General features: G+C 43.6%; 1 protein-coding gene across 1 annotated transcript; it reads left to right on the forward strand.

The window, feature by feature from the left end:
- Positions 1-1,868: 1,868 nt before the first annotated feature.
- Positions 1,869-18,775, forward strand: DYNLRB1 (dynein light chain roadblock-type 1). The gene is made up of 4 exons (XM_060616072.2): positions 1,869-1,979; positions 6,781-6,856; positions 13,603-13,770; positions 18,417-18,775. The coding sequence occupies exons 1-4, from the start codon at positions 1,932-1,934 to the stop codon at positions 18,458-18,460; spliced, it is 336 nt and encodes a 111-aa protein (XP_060472055.1). The 5' UTR covers positions 1,869-1,931; the 3' UTR covers positions 18,461-18,775.
- Positions 18,776-19,819: the final 1,044 nt, after the last annotated feature.

The raw sequence follows: 19,819 nt of genomic DNA on the forward strand, positions 1-19,819 counted from the left end.
AATTCAGGCGTATCAAGTATATTGAAGCATGTACTGCAAAAAGTACGTGAAGTACCTATCTCACACCCCTATGATGTGTGCCAACAACTGTTGACATTTGGCTGTTTTCTTCTAGGTTTGATTAGTGCATAACCACATGTACATATAAGCTTGTTTATCACATGAAACTGGAACATACATGTTTCTACATATTAAGTTTACTTTAGGCTGTATAGAGAGAGAGCTCCTGCAGCTTACTCTGTTCACTTAAAAATATCAAACATTTTTCCATGGCAATATATATAAATCTTTATTCTTTTTAAGGATTGTATGATATTCCATTGCAGTATATATACATTTAGGTGATTTACAGTTTTCCACTCTAGACAGTTTTGCAGTAACTATTGTCTTTTTGTGTATGTGTGTGTGCTCATGCTAGTGTTTTATGTAGTGTTTATGGAGGATATAGGGTAGATTCCTAGAAGTGCTACTTCTGGCATCCATAGTTTAGTTTGGTAGAAACTGCCAAATTGCCCTTTTTATGGTGATATAAAAGTCATCCATAATTCTATCTAGTCTTACTCCACCACACAACTATTTTCAACTCTGTATGTTCTCCTTCCTCTTGGTTCACATACGCATATTTTTCAAGATGTACATTCTATTCTTTTTTGTTTTAGTATCCAAAGACATTGAACCTTGTTGCTACATCATCTTTGTGATGAATTCTTTTTAGTGACTGGATAATAGTAAAATAGTTGTACCATAATTTGACAAACCATTCCCCCTGGCATATGTTTGGGTTGCTTCTAACTCTTCATTAGTAGAGGTAATGATGTGATGAGTACTTCTGTATATGTAGAGTTTTTCTTATTTTATTTTATTTTATTTTATTTTATTTTATTTTATTTTTATTTATGTTATGTTATTTTAGAGAGCACAAGGCAGGGGAGGGGCAGAGGGGTAGAGAGAATCTTAAGCAGGCTCCACATTCCAACATGGAGCCAGATGGATGGCTTGATCCCACAACCCTGCGATGGGGACCTGAGCCGAAATCAAGAGTCAGACACTTAAATGACTGAGTCACCCAGGTGCCCCTATTTTTCTTTTTGAAAAATTTAGATTATTTCCTTAGGAGAAATTCTCAGGAAAAGAATTTCTGCGGCCACTGGACCAACACACTTACGGGTCTTGCAGTAGTGTTGTCCTGTGGCTTTACCAAAAGGTCAGATTGCCTTTGTACCAGGTTTGCCATAACTGCCAGCATTTAAAAAGATACTTCAGCATTGCTATAATTTTTCATTTTTTTATTTATAGGAAACAGTGAATATTTTTCTGTATGGTTGTATTTTCTCTTAGGTGTATTTTTTACTAGTATCCTTTTGGCCCACTTAACTTTTAACAACACCCAGTGCTCATCACAAGTGCCCACTTAACTTTTAGACTTTTTTTTTTTTTTTTCAGCTTATTTATTTACTGTGAGAGAGAGAGAGCATGAGCAGGGGAGGGGCAGAGAAAGAGCGAGAGAGGGAATCCCAAGCAGATAGTGCAGAGCCCTATACAGAGCTCAATCTCATGAACCATGAGACCATGACCTGAGCCGAGATCGAGTCGATGCTCAACTGACCGAGCCATCCAGGCGCTAGACTTTCTATTTTTCTTAGTCATTTTGTATGATATTTTGGAATTACTCTTTTGTTATATCAGATGCACATGTTTTTCTGTCCTTTTGATTCACTTTTGTTTTATACAAATTAAAATGTTTATGCTTAGTAGTCAGATTGGTCACGGTTTCTTTGTTAACTATTTGCTTCAGATAGTTATTGCTACCATGCTGAACTAACAAGTAATCCTGGAGTTTTACTGCTATTTGTTTTTCCATCTGTCAGCAACATGCACCTGGGAACTAAAGAACATACAGACACCCATGTTAGTAGTACCTACTACCCAGGATGCTGAGGATACCAGTTGGGCTCTCTCTAGGACAGGAAGTTGGAGATGTAAGTCAACCCTGGGGGACTGCATATCCAATCAGATATTTCTGATACCAGTTGGCTAGCTCTGCAGAAACAACAAACTTTGAGCTAGAGGTGGCATGACTGGGATGCCTGCCTAGGACTATCCTTTCCCATCTGTAAATGTCCCTGTTTCTGCTTGTGGCTTTGGGGCATCATTTGTTTTTCTTCTTCGCTCTTTTAGGGGTGAACTTGTGGTGTGTTTTAAGCAGTTTCTTCTGAACCCAGGTAGGTAGTTGGTGCCCTGTGTCTCCTGGAGACCCCTCTAGACCTCATGGTCCCCACTCATCCAGGCCTAGCCCCATCCTGGTGGTTGGGGTCAAGTTGGAAAAGCTTTTCTCTAGTCTTACAGAAAACTATTTTTATTTAATTTGACTAGGTAAAAATTTTTAAACTTCTGATTATTGAAGAAAATCAGAAGATTAAGTGAAAAAGGGAGGGAAGTGTAATTTATGTGATGGACAAAAGTCTAATGTTTCTAACATACGAAGTTTTTGAAAATCAATAGAAATGTGGAAAAAATCAGAAGACTCAAAATGGAGAGATGTAAACAGTAAAGTTCATTTCAACTTCACTGATAATTCTTAAAAATGAAAATAAGTTGACTTTCTGTTATATGATTTGTGCATATCAGATTAGTAAAGAGTCAGAAAACATTGGCAATACCAGTCCTCTCTATTCCTTGAACGTGCCAAACTTGTTCCCTGCACTGCTTTTGCTTTCAGTCCTTTGCCTGGAGTGCTCTTCTTTCTCATCATTTAGTTCTTGGCTTAAAGATTACATCCTCAGGTGTTCCTGGTACTAGCCAAAGTAGCATTCTCCTGCACCCTGCCCAGCCCTGTCCCTCTACCCTGCAGTAATCTTGGTTACTTGTTTTTTGAACATCTTTTCGCCAGAATGTGAGCTCCCTGAGGGCAAGGACCTTATCAGTTGTGGTCAGTGGTATATTCAGCTCTTCTCTTGACCTGCTACAGATCTTTGGGCAAAACTCTTCTTTCTGAATCTCCATTTCCTCATTGTAAAATGAAGATCATACTAACCACGAAAGGTTCAGATGAGAGAGGTGTCTGAAAACATTTATCCCAGTATCTGACCTACTGAGCAGGTCAATGCATAATTGGTGTGTTTACTTTTTAAGAAGCCAGATCCCAGTGGCAGGTTCTCATTAAACTTAGGACCACCTAAACCCTAGCTCTTGTTTACCTTGGGTACTGTAAGGCCATGTCTCCCCTCCTATACTTAAAAAGGTTGATTTTTGTAAAACGTAGTTGTAGAAGTGATTTTTATTTGCTCATTAAGTATTTATTGAGTCTTTATGGTGCTGAATGTGGGATTATAAAGTCTAGGTCCCTGTTCCTGGGGTGCTTTGGGTTTAGCACACAGATAGTTACATCCCATTGTGGTAAGTGCTGTGAAGGTGGGGTGCCAAGGGTGCCCAGAAGAGGGGCAGGAGGCTCATGAGTTGAGTCCAGAGAGCTGGGAGTTAGTTACATCAAGCAGTGAGTCAGGGAGAAAAGGTTGCTTCCTTCAGAGAGAGCAGCACAGGCCAGGGCCCAGACAGGCCGTGCTTGCCCCCTGCAGTCTTTTCTCCACATAGCAACCGGAGCCATTCTTTTGAAACAGATCTTGTCATTCCTCATGTCAGAGCCTGCTAGTGGCTCCCCATGTCATCCTCATTAAAAACCATTCATTGCTGTGGTCTACCAAGCCCACTGAAATCTAATCTGACCATGGCTACCTCTCTGATCTCTCTCATCTGGTCACCTGCCGCTCACTGCACTTCAGCCACACTGGTTCCTTTGAGCCCTGGAACATGCTATCTCAGGGCTCTTGTATTTGCTCTTCACATTGCCTGGAACACTCTCCCTAGAAATCCACATTAGCTCCCTCATTTTCTTCAGATCTCAACTATCACCTTAGTGAGGACTTTGCTGACACTTATTTAAAATTGCCATCAGTCCTTGCATTCCAGATGCCCCTTCCCTACTATATCTGACATTTATACTTCACTTATTTCTTTGTTTAATGTCTGCTCTTCCCTCCATGTCAGCTTCATGAAGGCTTGGGTTTTTTGTTAGATTTTGTTCACTACAGCATCCCCAGACCTAAAACAATGTCATATAGAAGGTACCCATATACCTGAGGTGGGGCTGAAGTATAACAGTCATGAAATAATTCATCTTTTTCATTTCAGCCCCACTTTGTAGTCTCCAGGGGATATTTCAGACCTCTATTCTGACATCTTTGATTTTAAATTTCTTTCCGTTCTCTAGGTTGATTGAAGATTGGCTGGGCTGTCAATGTTGAGTATGTCAGAGCCCTGTGGTCTCCATGTTAGAGATCTCTTTCTTGGATGCACGGAGAAGGGTTAAAAACTGTTTTTAAGTAGAAACAACATATTAGAAGAAAAAGAGTCTGTTTTGAAAAAAAAAAAAGAAGAAAGAAAGAAAACCTTATCTATAATTTCCTGCTCTCAATGTGGCTCTTATTTTTTTCAAAGTCCTAACTCTCTGATTTTTTTTAATGTTTTTGTTTATTTTTGAGAGAAAGAGAACAAGCTAGGGAGGGGCAGAGAGAGAGAGGGAGACACAGAATCCAAAGCAGGCTCCAGGCTCTGAGCTGTCAGCACAGAGCCCAACGTGGGGCTTGAACTCACGAATGGTGAGATGACAACTTGAGCCGAAGTCAGACGTTTAACCAACTGAGCCACCCAGGCGCCCCCTAACTCTCTTATTTTCATATGGTTGCCATCATCAAGCACTTCATTTTTGCATTTTAGCTGCTTTCACTTAATGTTATGTCATACTTTTGTGGTGGTATAAATATTCTGATCACCATTGTTATTTTTGTGTGTTAAATTCGTATGAATGGACATTCCATTGTTTATTTGGCTTTTTTTCCTAATGATTGGGCATTTCTGGCTCTTTCTACTTTTTGCTACTGCAAGGTGTCACTGCAGTATTGTTGTATTCTTCCTTTAAGTTATTTCCTTAGGATGAATTTCAGGAAAGTTACCAGGTCAGGTTGAGTACTGTGTAATATTTACCACTATCACACTTTACCCCTCCTCTCCAGAATAGCACTTAATAGGAGCTCAGTGAAAGTCTGTTGAATGAATTATGACCTCATACATGCATGACCCATTACATTGTACTCAAATCCACAGAGCTAGCCCTGTCCTTTTACCCAGGCTCCAGATTTATGAGGCTTCAGGCTATTTGCCATTTTGTAGGAAGAACTTGTTTGCCCTTCTCTCCAGCATTTGAGTATTCTTATATCATTGGGGAGTGGGTGGTAGTGACTGGATTGTCAGTCTTATGCCTACTAGAAAAACAATACTTCATTGTGCTATGTCCATCTACTGTTTAGAAGCTCCTCTCTTCAGGCCAACCCATTAGCCCTTGGGGGTGGGGAACCACTTTTTTTAGGCGGATGGAGCCTCTGTTTTCAACATAGTCCCAACTCAGCCTTTGAGTAGCTTCTGACTGGATTCTGGACCTGTCTGGAAGGAGCCTCCTAAAAACAAGCACACTTGAAGGCCAGTTTCCATCCACAGAAACAGGCGCAGTTCAGTTAAGCAGCTGTTTATTGAGCACCTAACTCTGCAGAGCATTGTAGAAACTCTAAGTAAACCAGTACCTAATGCATTTCTAGTCAAGAGCTTGGGGAGTCAGAAATGGGCAGACTCCCCTGAGTTGAGGATCAGTAAAAGCTTCATGGATGAGGTGATGTCTTAAATGGCCTAGAAGAATTCGTTGGATTTCTTTGTTAGGGTAAAAAAGATGTAGAGATAGGTATGGGAATGGAGATGGAGAGTTGAAAGAAGGGTAAAAGAGATAGGAGTGATCATATAGAAGGCCTGGCATGGCAGGGTGAAGACCCAAATGCCATGTGCTAGTTTCTGGAGAATCAGGATTAATGAGCCCCTTCCCCAGGCTGTGTGCCATGTGTTACACTCTCAGATGCTAGCTTATTAAGTCACTGAATTTATCCTCATGGTGTTAGAGCAAATACTTGGTGCCCTGGAAGAGACAAGCGACATGCGCTCAGGGAATCAGAAAAGACTGTTTATTTCGCACCGGTGCCAGCCCAGCAGAGTCACCTCCAAAGCCTGAGCCCTGAACTTTGGCATCGGCCTTCTTTTATGGTTGGGATGGTAGGAGGTTGAGAGACAAAAGAAAAAGGGGAGGGGGCACTTATCAGTGGTGCTCTGCAGGCAGTTGGTGGAGGCAGAAGGCAAGTAAGATCATGGAAGCCAAAAGCATGCAAAGGGAGTATCCAGCCACAGACATCTGACTGGCCCTTTGTATCTTGTTTTTACTAGCTTTTCTTCTCAATGGAGTCACTTTTCTTCTTTAGAATGTTTTCAGTTGTGCTGTTTGGGCCACAAGTGACAACTTAGTCCTCTTCCTGTTAAGACACCACTGTTTGGGTTTTTTTTCAAATCATCAGAGTCCTTTCCTAAGGTGTACCAAATATGTGAGTCATGGATGTCTCTATACTCCAAGAATGGTATTTATATTCTGCTCCCAAACAGCTAAGCAGGGAGGGAAAATAGTGCCTGGTAGGCAAAGGGCCTGGAGTAGCCCCGCCCCATGCTGGGGTTTAAGTGCTGGAAATGGCCTAGGGACCACTCCGAACAAGCCTGAGGGCTTTGAGGAGGTGCCTAGTGCCTGGGTGTTGTTTGTTATTGGAAGACAAATATATGATTCATTTGCCAGGAGTGTGAGGGAATTAATCCAGTCTTACTGGCCCTTCTTAACTTTGGTCTTGTTCTCTCTGGCAGGCAGAGGTGGAAGAGACACTGAAGCGACTTCAGAGCCAGAAGGGAGTACAGGGAATCATCGTGGTGAACACAGAAGGTACCCCCTCCCTTTGGCTATGACCTGCACGCAGGCAGACCCCCAGAAAACAGCCCAAATAACAGCCTGACACTGTTTACTAAGCCCCTTCATATATGGGATCTAATTTTTACCCTTTTTAAAACATTTCCAGTGTCCCAGCACTATAGTTGGAATTCCAAAGTTTAAAAAAGTAAAAATTCACTTAGTCCCACTGCCCTAACAGATCATACTTTTTAATGTGCCATGCCTTTTTTTAGCCCTTGTACAGGTATGTCTTCTCTTACTCTTTTGCATGTTTATTCATGAGGTTGTTTTTTGGCTTTTTTCCTTCATGATTTACATGACCAAATTTTTTAACTACCAGTTCAATGTTTATCAGATATCCCCCATTTATATTGTTTCTACTTTTTAAAAAAGTTTTTTATTTATTTTGTGTGTGAGAGAGAAAAAAAACACAAGTTGAGGAGGGGCAGAGAGGGAGAGAGAGAATCCCAAGCAGTCTCTGCACCATCAGCACAGAGATAGATGTGGGGCTCGAACCCACAAAAACTGTGAGATCATGACCTGAGCCGAAATCAAGAGTCGGATGCTCAACCAACTGAGCCATTTAAGTGCCAGGCACCCCACTACTTTTTTTTTTTTTTTTTTTTTTAAGTAAACTCTACCCATAGTGTGGGGCTCAAACTCATGACCCAGAGATCAAGGGTCACATGCTCTACCGACTGAGCCAGCCAGGCACCCCTGTTTCTGCTTTTTTGCTAGATAATACTCTGGCCTATAGCTTTTCCCTCCTCTTCTATAGCATTTTTTTTTAAACATCCCAAAGAGTACAGTTACTAATTTTCCCAAGCTACGATGGACTAACATTTATCACACACTTGTTTTATCAGGCCACAGGCTGGTGCTTTATAAACATATTGTTTCATTTGTTCCGTAAGGCAGCCCTGTTGTCTCCATTTTGTAGTGGAGAACATGGAGTCTAGACATTTAATTGATTTGCCTGCCATTACAGAGCCAAGGTTTCATTCCAAGTCTGTCTGAATGTACTTGCATTCTCACACACTGTACTGTGAAGGATCAGAGTAGCTGCTGGTCTGTGGCCCAGGCCATGCCCAGGGTCAGCCCAGCTGGGCTCCCCCGATCAGCGTTTAGTCAACTCTGATTTGTTTGGGACTTCTTGAGAGCCCTGCGTGGATACGTTATCATTCTAGGCCTTGTTTTTACAAAGGGGAGAATTCTCAATAATGCCTACGTAATAGAGCAAAATGAAAGTCATCAAGAATGAAAAAGTGAAAGTGGCATGTCCTCAGTTAGAATATTGTTTTCCAGGGGTGTCTGGGTGGCTCAGTTGGTTAGGTGTCCAACTTCGGCTCAGGTCATGGTCTCGTGATTTGTGGGTTCGAGCCCTACATGAGGCTCTGTGCTGACAGTTCAGAGCCTGGAGCCTGCTTTGGATATTCTCTCTCTCTCTCTCTCTCTCTCTCTCTCTCTCTCTCAAAAATTAATAAACACTAAAAATTAAAAAAAGAAAATAAAAGAATATTGTTTTCCAGGGTACCTGGGTGGCTCAGTCGGTTGAGCATCTGACTCTTGATTTCGGCTCAGGTCATGATCCCAGGGTTGTCGTATCGAGCCCCGCCTCATGCTCCATGCTGCTCGTGGAGCCTGCTTTGGGGTTCTCTCTCTCCCTCTGCCCCTCTCCCCCACTCACACTCAGGCTTCTGTGTTCTTTTTCTCTAAAATAAAAGTTAAAAAAAAAAAAAAAAGAATGTTGTTTTCCAAGTTGTCAGACCCTGGCCAGCCTAGAACTAGGCATTACATGCTCTCCAGCTTTGTCAGATTCTAATTACACCCTGCAATCGAAGCAGGCAGCATGGTGGGAGCCCTCAGGACATTGTGGAAGCAGGTGCAGGTCCCAGTTCAAGTTTGCCACTGATCAGCTGGAGGACCTGGCACTTCCTCTTCCCCTCTTCAGACCTCAACTGCCATAAGTGGAATGGTTGATCCAGGTAGTTTCTTCTGGGTGTTTCTTACTCTAAGACCTAAAAGACCATTTGTGTATCACCCAGAGAGAGACTTTCTTCTTTCTTGGACTGGACATTTTTTTTAAGTTTACTTATTTTTGCGAAAGAGAGCGAGAGCGAGCATGCACGCTCAGTGGCAGGGCAGAGGGAGGAGACAGAGGATCCAAAGCAGGCTCCATGCTGACAGCAGAGATCCCAATTCAGGGCTCAAACTCACGAACCATGAGATCATGACCTGAGCCAAAGGCAGACACTTAACTGACTGAGCCTCCCAGGTGCCCCTTGGACTGGACATTTTTGACCCCAAATGGGTAGGGAACAGCTCCCGGGGTTGTTCCCCAAATGGGGAGGGAACAGGCCTCCATCAGTATTTGCAAACCACAACCTTCATTCTTACCTTAAAATGGTCTCAAAACTTGAGCTTTTTCATTGGGAAAATAGAGCCTCAACTGCTTACCTTTTGGATACTAATGAGCACTTCTTTTTCATAAACGAATGTGGCAGTATTGCCTAGTGAGTAAGAATATAGAACATAGAACCAGACTGCCTAGGTTTGAATCCTGACTCTACTTATCAGATGTGTGATCTTGGGCTAGTCATTTAACCTTTCTGTTCCAGTTTCCTCATCTGTAAAATGTGGATAATTATACTACCTTCCAGGGAAGCTTTTAGAACAGTACCTGATGTATAGTAAATGCCATATAAATGTTAAAATTATCATGTGTATGTATTTATTTATTTTTAATTTGTGTCCCATTCACAGAGCTCCCACTTTAGTCCTCATTTACATTTCACACAGTGCCCCTGCCAGGCAGGGGTATTGCCCATTTTTCATATGAGAAACCCAGAGCTGATGACCTGCCCAAGGTCAGCCAACTGTGAATGGAGATGGTCAGAACTCACTGCTCTATAGAGCCTTTAAGCTTTCTGGAAGCTTCCATTAAGGATGATTAGTTAGGGGGGTGTCTGGGTAGCTCAGTCAGTTGAGCATCTGACTTCAGCTCAGGTCATGATCTCGCTGATCCCAAGTTCGAGCCCCGCGTTGGGCTCTGTGCTGACAGCTCAGAGCCTGGAGCCTGTTTCGGATTTTGTCTCTCTCTCTCTCTCTCAAAAATAAACAGTTAAAAAAAAAAAAAAAAAAAAGGATGATTAGTTAGGGATTCCTATTATCCCCTGTAGGGTTTTCCTACCCCCATAATTCAACTCAGGGGCCTCTTGCAGGATGCCTTCCTGATCACTCCAGTCCAGACTGATTGCTTTTGGCCCTGAACTCATGACACACCCTTATCCTAGTCACTTGCCAAACACCTGCCACTACCTTTTGACTTCTCTGAGTTGGCCATATTTAACTGTTTCACAATAAAAGTGTGAATTTAAGCAAAATTGCCAAGAACTTAAGGAATATTTCATTCCCTTTGTACCTGGTCAGACCACCTGCCATCTTCTGCTGCTACCCACACGGGGCAACATAAAAGACTCAAATGTGTAAGCTTCATGAGGTTAGAAATTTGTCTCTTGTGTTCACTACTGTATCCCCAGCACCTAGAACAATGTTGACATGTAGTTGGTGCTTAATAAATAGTAGTCCCCCCACACACCTTGTCTGTGGTTGGGGGGGGGGGTACATTCCAAAACCCCCAGTGGATGCCTGAAACCAGGATAGTACCCAACCCTATGTACACTGTGGTTTTTTCCTACATGTACACACTTGTGATAAAGTTAAATTAGTAAATTAGGCACAGTAAGAGGTTAACAATAACTAATAGTAAACAACTATAACACTATACTGTAATAAAAGTTAGGTGAATATGGTCTCTCTCAAAATATCGTATTATACTGTATTCACCCTTCTTGGGATGATGTCAGATGATAAAATTGCCTACGTGATGAAGTGAAGTCAGGTGAATGACATACAGGCATTGTGACGTAGTGGTAGGCCACTGTTGACCTGATCAGGAGAATCATCTGCTTTCAGGCCAGAGTTGATGCAGGTAACCAAAACCATGGAAAGTGATACCGCAGATAAGGTGAGGGGCTACTGCCTCTGTTAAATATTGTTAATGTTCTTTATTGTTGATTGATGAGGCTGGGTTTGGTGGGAATATCTGGTTATACAACTTTGGTCTTGACAGATCTGAGCCCCAGGTTAGAAATCCTGCTCCCTTGAGAGCCAAAGCATTAGAGACTGTTAAAAACTGAGAACAAACTGAGGGTTGATGGGGGGTGGGAGGGAGGGCAGGGTGGGAGGGAGGACAGGGTGGGTGATGGGTATTGAGGAGGGCACCTTTTGGGATGAGCACTGGGTGTTGTATGGAAACCAATTTGACAGTAAATTTCATATATTAAAAAATAAAAAAAAAAAAAAAAAAAAGAAATCCTGCTCCCTTGTGACCAGCTACTTCTGCAGAGTGCACAGTCCCAATTTGTAAAGGAAGAAGCTTGAAGCAGGCGACCTAATCATTAGGCTATCTTTGAGATGTCTGCAGTTCTGACACTGTCTGAATCTGGACTTAATCTCTTATCCTTATTTGAAATTCTCCCCAGTTTTGGTCCCTGTTCTGCCCCCTCACCACCTCTAATGTTTTCTTTTGTTTTTAAAGTGAGCCATCAAGTAGTTAGTTTCTTGTCTCCTTCATACACCTCTCACTTAGTAGAAATGTGATAAAAATCATGACTAGAAATGTGATAAAAATCATGACGGTATTTGAATTGCTGAAAGAAGCCCTTGAGAGCACTCATTTGTCACCAGCAATAAATGCTTAATGGAGTCTCTTTAAGGACAATGGTGAGTGTAGCAGACCTGGTCCTGACCCCCAGGAAGCTTATAGTCATAATGATCACTTCCATAATGGTGAGGTGTCAAACTCCAAAGAAAACTGCTCCAAAGGAAAATCATGTGGGATGGTAAAATGGGGGCATTGACCACATCTGGGGCTGGGTAGATACACCAGAAAATGGAAACCTGAGGAATCAGTGGGAATCACAAAAGAATGAGGAAGGAAGGAAAGTTCCAGGCAGAGAAACCTGAAAGAAGGTGGCCTTGTGGTATATAAGAAGAGAAGGATAAGAGGTTTGATCATGCAGACTTTGCCAGGCCTTGATACAGGCCCTTCAAGTACCCTGGGTGGGGATGGGATTTATTGTGTGGTGATGTTGATAACAAATCAGCATTTATTACATTCATACTCTCTTTCCTAAATATTCTTAAATGAATTAGCCATATTTAATCCTCACAGCACAAGTATCATTTTACAAATGAAGAAATAGAGGTTTAGGTTAAGTCACATGTCTGAGGCCACATAGCTATGAAGAGACAGAGCCCAGGGTATTTGTCCAGGTCAGAGTTTCTACTCAGTCATCACCGTAGCTGCTCATAGGCCATCCTCGGGAAAGTCTGCTATGAAGTGAGGTCTCCAGGTGCCCTGGGGCACATTGTTGTCATCCAGGATCCAGTAGCAGCTCTAGTGATCTAGTCCTCTTGTCCCTTAGCATACGTGCTGCTGAAGCAAGCACCCTCTCATCCCTTAAAGGCAAGTGATCACTATGGTCTGTCTTCATGATTTCACTTCGCTCAAAGCAGTCTCTCTGACTCAGCTGCCTCTCTTGCCACTATGTCCTCTTCTGCCCAATCTCGTGTTCCTGCTCCCTAAGAAGAAAAGATTGGGCCAGTTTCTTGCCACCTGTGAGAAGGCCTGAGGGTGATTGCCTTTGGCCAGTCTTTAAGCTGGTCACTTGTGGGCCAGATCAGCAGGGTTGTCAGCCCCCAAATCTAGCCACTTACATGTGAGGAGCCACTTGTGCCATATTCCCCACAAGTGCCTGTCAGCTGTGGGCACATAAGGCCTCTTCATTGGAACCTGCTAATATGTCACGGTGATTCACAGATACCTGATGATTTAGTTGTGTCCTGAGGTGGCTCAGGCTGAGCCCGATTCTTCACCTCCATGACAATAGGCACTGTCTAGTAAGAGAGGTCCATTTAATAGTTCATTGCAAGGAAACAATCCTTAAAACAGAAAAGGCTTCGTACACAATGGTGTTCGCTGCTTAGTAATTAAGTAAAAAAATCCAGCCTGCGTACCAACAATAGAGGAATGATTAACTCTGTGGAAGGTCCATTTGTGGGCTCTTTGAAAGCAATAGCAATGCTGTTTTACAAGTGTATATGCAGACAGAGAAACAGGCTTAAATTTGAGGGGCACAATCATGTGTATAGACAATGTGTTTACAACTGGGCCCAAAGCCTCCATTGGTGGGAACTGGATCAAAACACTAGAGATGGTAATGTCTTGGCACAAGCTGACCTTTTTCTTCTTCCTACTTTTCAATATTTACCAATTTGTAAGAGCTGCCCTCCTTGTTCAGGTTCTAAATGTTCTGAATGATAGTCTCTCCTTTTATTGCTAGAAGCCAGTCAAGACAGTGCCAAGAAAAGAGGAACCCAGCAGCAGAGCCCACAGGCCTACATTTGAATCCTAGCCCCACTGCTTATCTGCTGTGTGACCGCTCAAAGCTTCTGTTGCTTCATTGGCGAGTGAAGATGGTGATACCACCCCCAGAGTAGTTCTGGGGACTGGCACTGCCATAGTTAAAGTGCTCAGCACTGTGCCTGTCAAGCCCTCAGTAAATAGTGGCATTGATTGTTAACTGTCAGTCCAGTACTCTTGAATTAAGGGTGCAGTGTTGGGAGCTGGGCAGAAAAGGGCTTCAACATCCTGTTCAGTCTCTGCTCTCCCTCAGGCATTCCCATCAAGAGCACCATGGACAATCCCACCACCACACAGTATGCCAACCTCATGCACAACTTCATCTTGAAGGCCCGGAGCACCGTTCGTGAAATCGACCCCCAGAATGACCTCACCTTTCTTCGAATTCGCTCCAAGAAAAATGAAATTATGGTTGCACCAGGTGAGAGGTCTTCCGTATTCCCACTTGGGAGCAGACTGTCACAGCATATTCTGTGCCGCTTATCAGGAAGGCTTGGCACATTGGTGTCTCCACAGGTGCCATGGAAAGGACTGAAGAGTTGAAGGTTCAGAGGTAATATGCCTCACTGCCTGGCCAGTCTCTAGTTGGCATCCCCAACAAATACTTATTCACTGTGACTCTAGACCAGACCCTGTACTAGATTCTAGGACACAGAGGGGAATCGTGATCTCATGAAACATAGAGGAAGGTATGATTAGGTCTTCCCAGAAGAGGGAACATTCGAGCTAAATCTAGAAGGCACAAGAAAGAGTGTAAGCAAGTTGGAGGGGTGGGAAAGCTGTGTTTGAAGGAAAAAGAATTTAGTGATTTAAAATTCAAAGCATAAGGTAAAAATACGTACAGTCATTTTATCCTTGAAAAAAAGTTAAATTGCCCACTTCTAAAGTATAGTCCTAGGATGCCAGGGTAGCTCAGTAGGTTAAGCATCGACTTTGGCTCAGGTCATGATCTCACGGTTCATGAGTTCAAGCCCTGCATCGTGCTCCCTGCTGTCAGCACAGAGCCTGCTTTGGATCCTCTGTCTCCCTCTCTTTCTGCCCCTCCCCCTCTCTTGCTCACTCTTTCTCAAAAATAAACATTAAATAAAGTCAGTCCATCCGTCAGTCCTGTCTCTCTGGGCCCCGTATGGTCAGCTTTTCCTCCAGCATTGGAACAGATTGCTGCTTTTGTTTCTCATGCAGTGCTTGGTCTGCATTTAGGAGCTGTGCGTACAAACAGTACCTGTGCCTTGAGGATCATTTGCACATGATGAGATGCTCCTCCTGGGAGAAGCCCACAAGGCCTGGGACCGCAGGAGGGAATATCAGGGCCACCTGTCCTGGCCTACATCACCTCACTCACATTTACAGACTGGGGTGGTAGACAGATTGATTTTCCAGAACTATTTTTATATTGTTTCTTCTCTCCCTCCCTCTGTCTTTTTTGGGTGAGCCACATAGTTGTGAGTGTGCAGGAGTTAGGTGTGCACGTGATGATGCTTGTATAGCTCATCTAGGTCATCAGTATATGTGTAGGAAGAAAGAGAGGTAGGACATTTGGTCAAGAGGTGTCAAACACCAAACTCAGCTGTGTGGACTTGACCCTGTGAGAGTTCTAAAGGCAAGAAGGTGGTATGATTGTGACTGGGTTCTAGATGAAAGAGGAAAATAGGGAGGCTAGGGATGCTGAAGGTCCTTGGGCTTGGCTTGGCAACACAGGTGGCAGGGAGGCTGGCTGCAGAATTCTGGAGTAACTTGATGTGGGGTCAGCCACCCAAGTAGTAGAGCAATGTTGGTTCTGTTCCCAAGCCTGTTCTGGCCCAGTTCTGCTACTTGAAAGGATACAAAGGAGAGAACCATTGACCGAATCACAGGGGCCCACAGTCTCCCTGGGACACTCCCTAGAGGGGTGGGGACAGAGCTGGTTGATAACAGAGAACATAAGATCACTTCAGTGGCATTTATTCCAAAAACATGCCATACACTGTGTATCAGTTTAATCAGTGTCTAATGCATCACTTGCCAACCTATTATGATGCTCTGGTTCTGTGAGGAAAACCAGATTGCAGCAGACAGAAGCTATTTCCCCTTGAGTGTGACTTTACATCAACCAAAGTCTGAACCCCGATTTCCACATCTGTAAAGCATCAAGTAGAGTATTATACTGCTCTCGTCCCCTGAGACACCCCATTGATTGAGGGGTCGGCTTTGGGTGAGGCAGAAAGGCTCAGAAATATTTGAACTCAGATCCGTCCCAAGATTTCATGTTGTATGGCTACACAAACCTCCACATCCCTAAAAGTTAGGCTAGGAATGGTCTCTGTTGACCCTGTGTGTCAGAGGAGACTTTGTGCCCACATGAGGGCACACGTTGTGAGGCAAAGACAAATGATGTGGTTTCCAAATTCGATTCTCCATGGACAATTTCTCTTGACTTAAAGCTTCTGAGAATGTCTCCTCTGGACCCACAGAGTCATCTGGAAGCTCCTGACTGTCTATTCTCAGCTTGGCTGCAAAGGCATCTTCAACTTGCCCTTAAGGACCCAAAGGCATTCAGAGTTAACGGGTGTAGTTGCTACTTGAGTCCAGGGTTGGCAACTCGCACGTTGCTAGAGGTTCTTCTTGGGGTTCACAGGCCCAGAAGCCTCTCAGCCCTGTCAGTAGAGGTGAGGATGGAGTGGCTGGACCCTTCCTAAGCGACACACAGAGGCCTGCAGGGAGGATGCGCACACCCTCTCACTCTCACTTGCTCGCTCACTCTGTCTGACACTCACACTCTGACAGTGCCTCACATTCCTTTATCCTGGAGAGGTGTGTGACTTCTTGAGGTTGCCTTAAACACAGTGAAAGTTCCTTCTGAACACCCTCACCACCTCTCCAGCCGTCCTGCTGCTACCAGTGCTCCATCTTGCCTTTTCATTTAGCCAACCAGCCTGCTTATCTGTATTTTAAGTCTGTCTCCCCGCCTACACAGTTCCAAGAGGACAGAGATTTGTAAGCACATAGTATCCATTTAACACATATTTGATTAATAAATATATGAATGACTCCCTAGATCTCCCTCCATTGTTGACATCCCACTGTGGGAGTAAGAGGTGGGGTCACCAGTGGGGGATGAGGGTCAGGAATGTCTGTGGGACATGGTATTTAGGATGAAAACCAATGATTTGATACCTTGACACACCCACTTTGATATGGCAAAAATACGTGGGGGGGAGGGCAGGGCAGGAGCCTCTAAAGCATTAGGGCCAGATTGCCTTAGGATTTCCGCAGAGCACGAGCCCCACAGGGACAGCCCCCAGCCTAGAACAGGCCTAGTTGCCGCATGTTTGAGGTGGGTCCTTCTGAGACTGTAATTAGCACCCCACCCCACACCTTGGGAACAACTTAGAGGAGCACTGCCCAGGAAGGAAGTCCACTATCCCCTTCTTCCACCTCATCTTTCTCATTGATCAGTCTGAGAAGCTGCCTCCCAGACCACAAATAGCAAAGATAGTTGCAGACCGTCTGGCCCTCCATATGTGTACCAAATTTCATCCCATCCTGGCCAAGAATAGCCCATGTGAAAAGACTAAAAAAACAGACTTTGGTTTTCATTTATTAACCTCACTAATATAAAGCCAAGTTAATGCAGCATAATCAAGCTTTAACACTCTGCTTCCCACAAAGCTCTTATAGTGATAGTATTGAATTTAGAGTTTGATTATTTGGAAAAAAGACTCTAGTATTGCTAATTGTGTCTCTTTCTCTTGGTGACTTGTTAATTATTTCTGTTTATATTTTAAGTGATTTAACTTATACAGATTACTTAGACATGAAATTATTAATCTTGTAAAATCTGTTTCCTCCTATCTGCAACAGTCTGTTGTCATGGGAAGAAGCAAACTTTAGGCTTGAATCAGCACACACAAAGCAAACAAGGCCAAGGTCCTGCCATTTCTCCCTTGTTCAGCAGAGGGCAGATCAGAAGCGTTCAGTGTTATCTGGGTCAAACCCAGCTAGCTACCTAGCTACCCAGCTCTGCATTTTTGCCTTGGCTTGGGCAAGTCATTTCACTCTCTGAGCCTCAATGAAATGGAAAACACTAGTATCTGTCTCACAGAGTGATTTACTGAGGTACCATATGAGAAGGGGTTGGCCCGGGGCTAGGCACATGGAAGCCTTAGTAAATGTTTGTGGTTTGGTTAAGTGGGCAATGTTGAAACACCCTGCTTCTCCAATTTTTGTTTCTATGATACGAAGAGCAGTCAGGCTCACCCCTGAGAGCTTGGACTAGCTGTGATTTCATGTGGACATTCTTCCTTGCCGGGCTGGATCCCCAGAACTAGAATTGAGATACCTTTGGCTCCATTTGACCTGGTGCCCTTGAAATCTTCCTCATCCAGAAGACTCTTGAAGGCCAGCAGCTGAGCTTGTGACAGAACTGACATTAACCCAAAACCAGTAGGGTTGAGTTTGGAATTCCATTTTTGACACTAACTAGCTGGGTATTCTTAAACCAGTGGTTGTCCCAGAACTTGCGGCATCAGCATCACCTGGGAACTTGTTAAAAATGCAAATTATTTTAACCATCCTGTAATTAAAATTAAAAACCTAATTAAAATTAAAAACCTAATTAAAAATGCAAATTCTTGGGCTCCACTCCAGATCTACTGAATCCAAAGGGCTAGGGATGGGGCCCAGCCCTGCCAGTGATTCAGATGCCCTTTCTTTTGAGAACCACTGCCATAAGCAATTCATTTAAAGTCTTTGAACCTGAGTTTTCCTACCCAGAAAACAGAGGTGATAATCCTACCTCCCTGTCAGTACTGTGAAGATTAGAAAAGAGAATACACTGCAAGGCCCTGCTGCCAGGTAGGAGGAGGGGCTTGCTCTCCAGCAGCCACACCTACCGGAGCCCTACCCCCACCCTCAGGGAAACTTGCAAGTTCATCTTCTGTTTTCCCAGCAGTTGGAAGTAGCCTGAGCATTGATGCTTTTTATTGTTCCCCTCCCCTTTTATGGTTGGTGATTGGATGATTTCCTTTCTAGTGTGTTTTCTCCCATTTTACATTTAGTGACTTATTTTTTCATTTTTCTCTTTTGCAGATAAAGACTATTTCCTGATTGTGATTCAGAATCCAACTGAATAAGCCACTCTCTTGGCTCCGTGCATCATTCCTTAATTTAATAGCCCCCAAGAATAATAATGTTAAGCATGTCAACCAACTGGCAGGTGGAAATCACCTTCGAGCCTACTTAGACCAGTCCAGTGACCAAAGTCATCAAAGTCGTCCCTCTGCTGGCCAGTCACCCTTGAGTTCTTGGGTGGGCCTTCTTTCCTCATCTCCAGATTTTGGAGCAAGAGCTTTGAGCAGTCCACACCCTGCTTCCTTCTGACCTTCAGCTCACTTTGTCACCCTTGGAAAAGGCTGTTTTTCTTTAACTAAAAATAACTGAAATGCTTACCCTGCTGTGTGTCTTTAAACACTGGGTTGAAAAGGCCTCTCTGCCTCTCTCTTCCTGTGTAATCACGTGGTCTAATTGCTGAGCCCCAGTGCTGCCTCTAGCCTCGATGGCAGATTGTGCCCATGGTTCAGAGAAACCTGCTCCTTACTGCACCTGTGGCCACACATGCTGAACTGAGTCTTGTTTATAACTGGTACCCTGGTTTCTGGGCCTCTTGTCCCTAGCCATCCCTCTCAACATTTCCCACTGCCACCAATGTTTTAAAAGATTATTTTTTTCTACTATACTGGGGATAGGAAAGGAGTGATATTTGTTGAGTACCCAGAATGCACCAGGTATGTTACATACCTTGGCTTATATCATCCTCACAAAACGCTACAGACAGTGTGAAAGCCATATTAAAGATGAGGAAATTGGGGTCTAGAGAATGACTTGCCTTAGGTCTCACAACTGTGACAGAGTCTCAGACTCCAGAAACTGTTTTTTCTGCACCTTCTTCCCAGAAATCCCCACTGGTCCTGTTTACCTGAGTGACCACATCCTGGGTAGATGTGTGCCTTCCCTCAGACTCGTGTGTGGGTCCCAGAACATGCCTGCTACTCTGTGAGGCTCTGGGCCCCATCATCCAGTAGCACTCTGGGATTTTTCCCCCCAGAAACCACATGTATTTATTTTTTATTAGGTTTTTTTTTTTTTTTTGTCTTTTTTGTTACCTTGGAAACAAGAGGGAAAAGATTGATAACTGTGTAGTATAAACTTTGAAATCCCCCTTCATTGTCCTTCATTCACCAAAAGTAACCTTTGTCTACAGTGGGTTCTTCCATCTAGCAAAAATATCTCTCTGAATTTTCCAGTGAAGTTTCCTTAATGGTGTCAGGGGAGTAAAAGAGGTACCCTTGGGAGCCCAGGGGTGTAGTTCATAAGGGTTCAGCAAAATTTCTTCAGACACTCCCTTTTTAGTGAAAGATAACAGGGATTTTCCACTCCATAATATATCCATATTTGTCTTAATACGGCAGTAATCCTTTCAGATAGTTTTCCCC

Source organism: Panthera onca, chromosome A3 (assembly GCF_046562875.1).
Source record: "Panthera onca isolate mPanOnc1 chromosome A3, mPanOnc1 haplotype 2, whole genome shotgun sequence".
Taxonomy (NCBI): Eukaryota; Metazoa; Chordata; class Mammalia; order Carnivora; family Felidae; genus Panthera; species Panthera onca.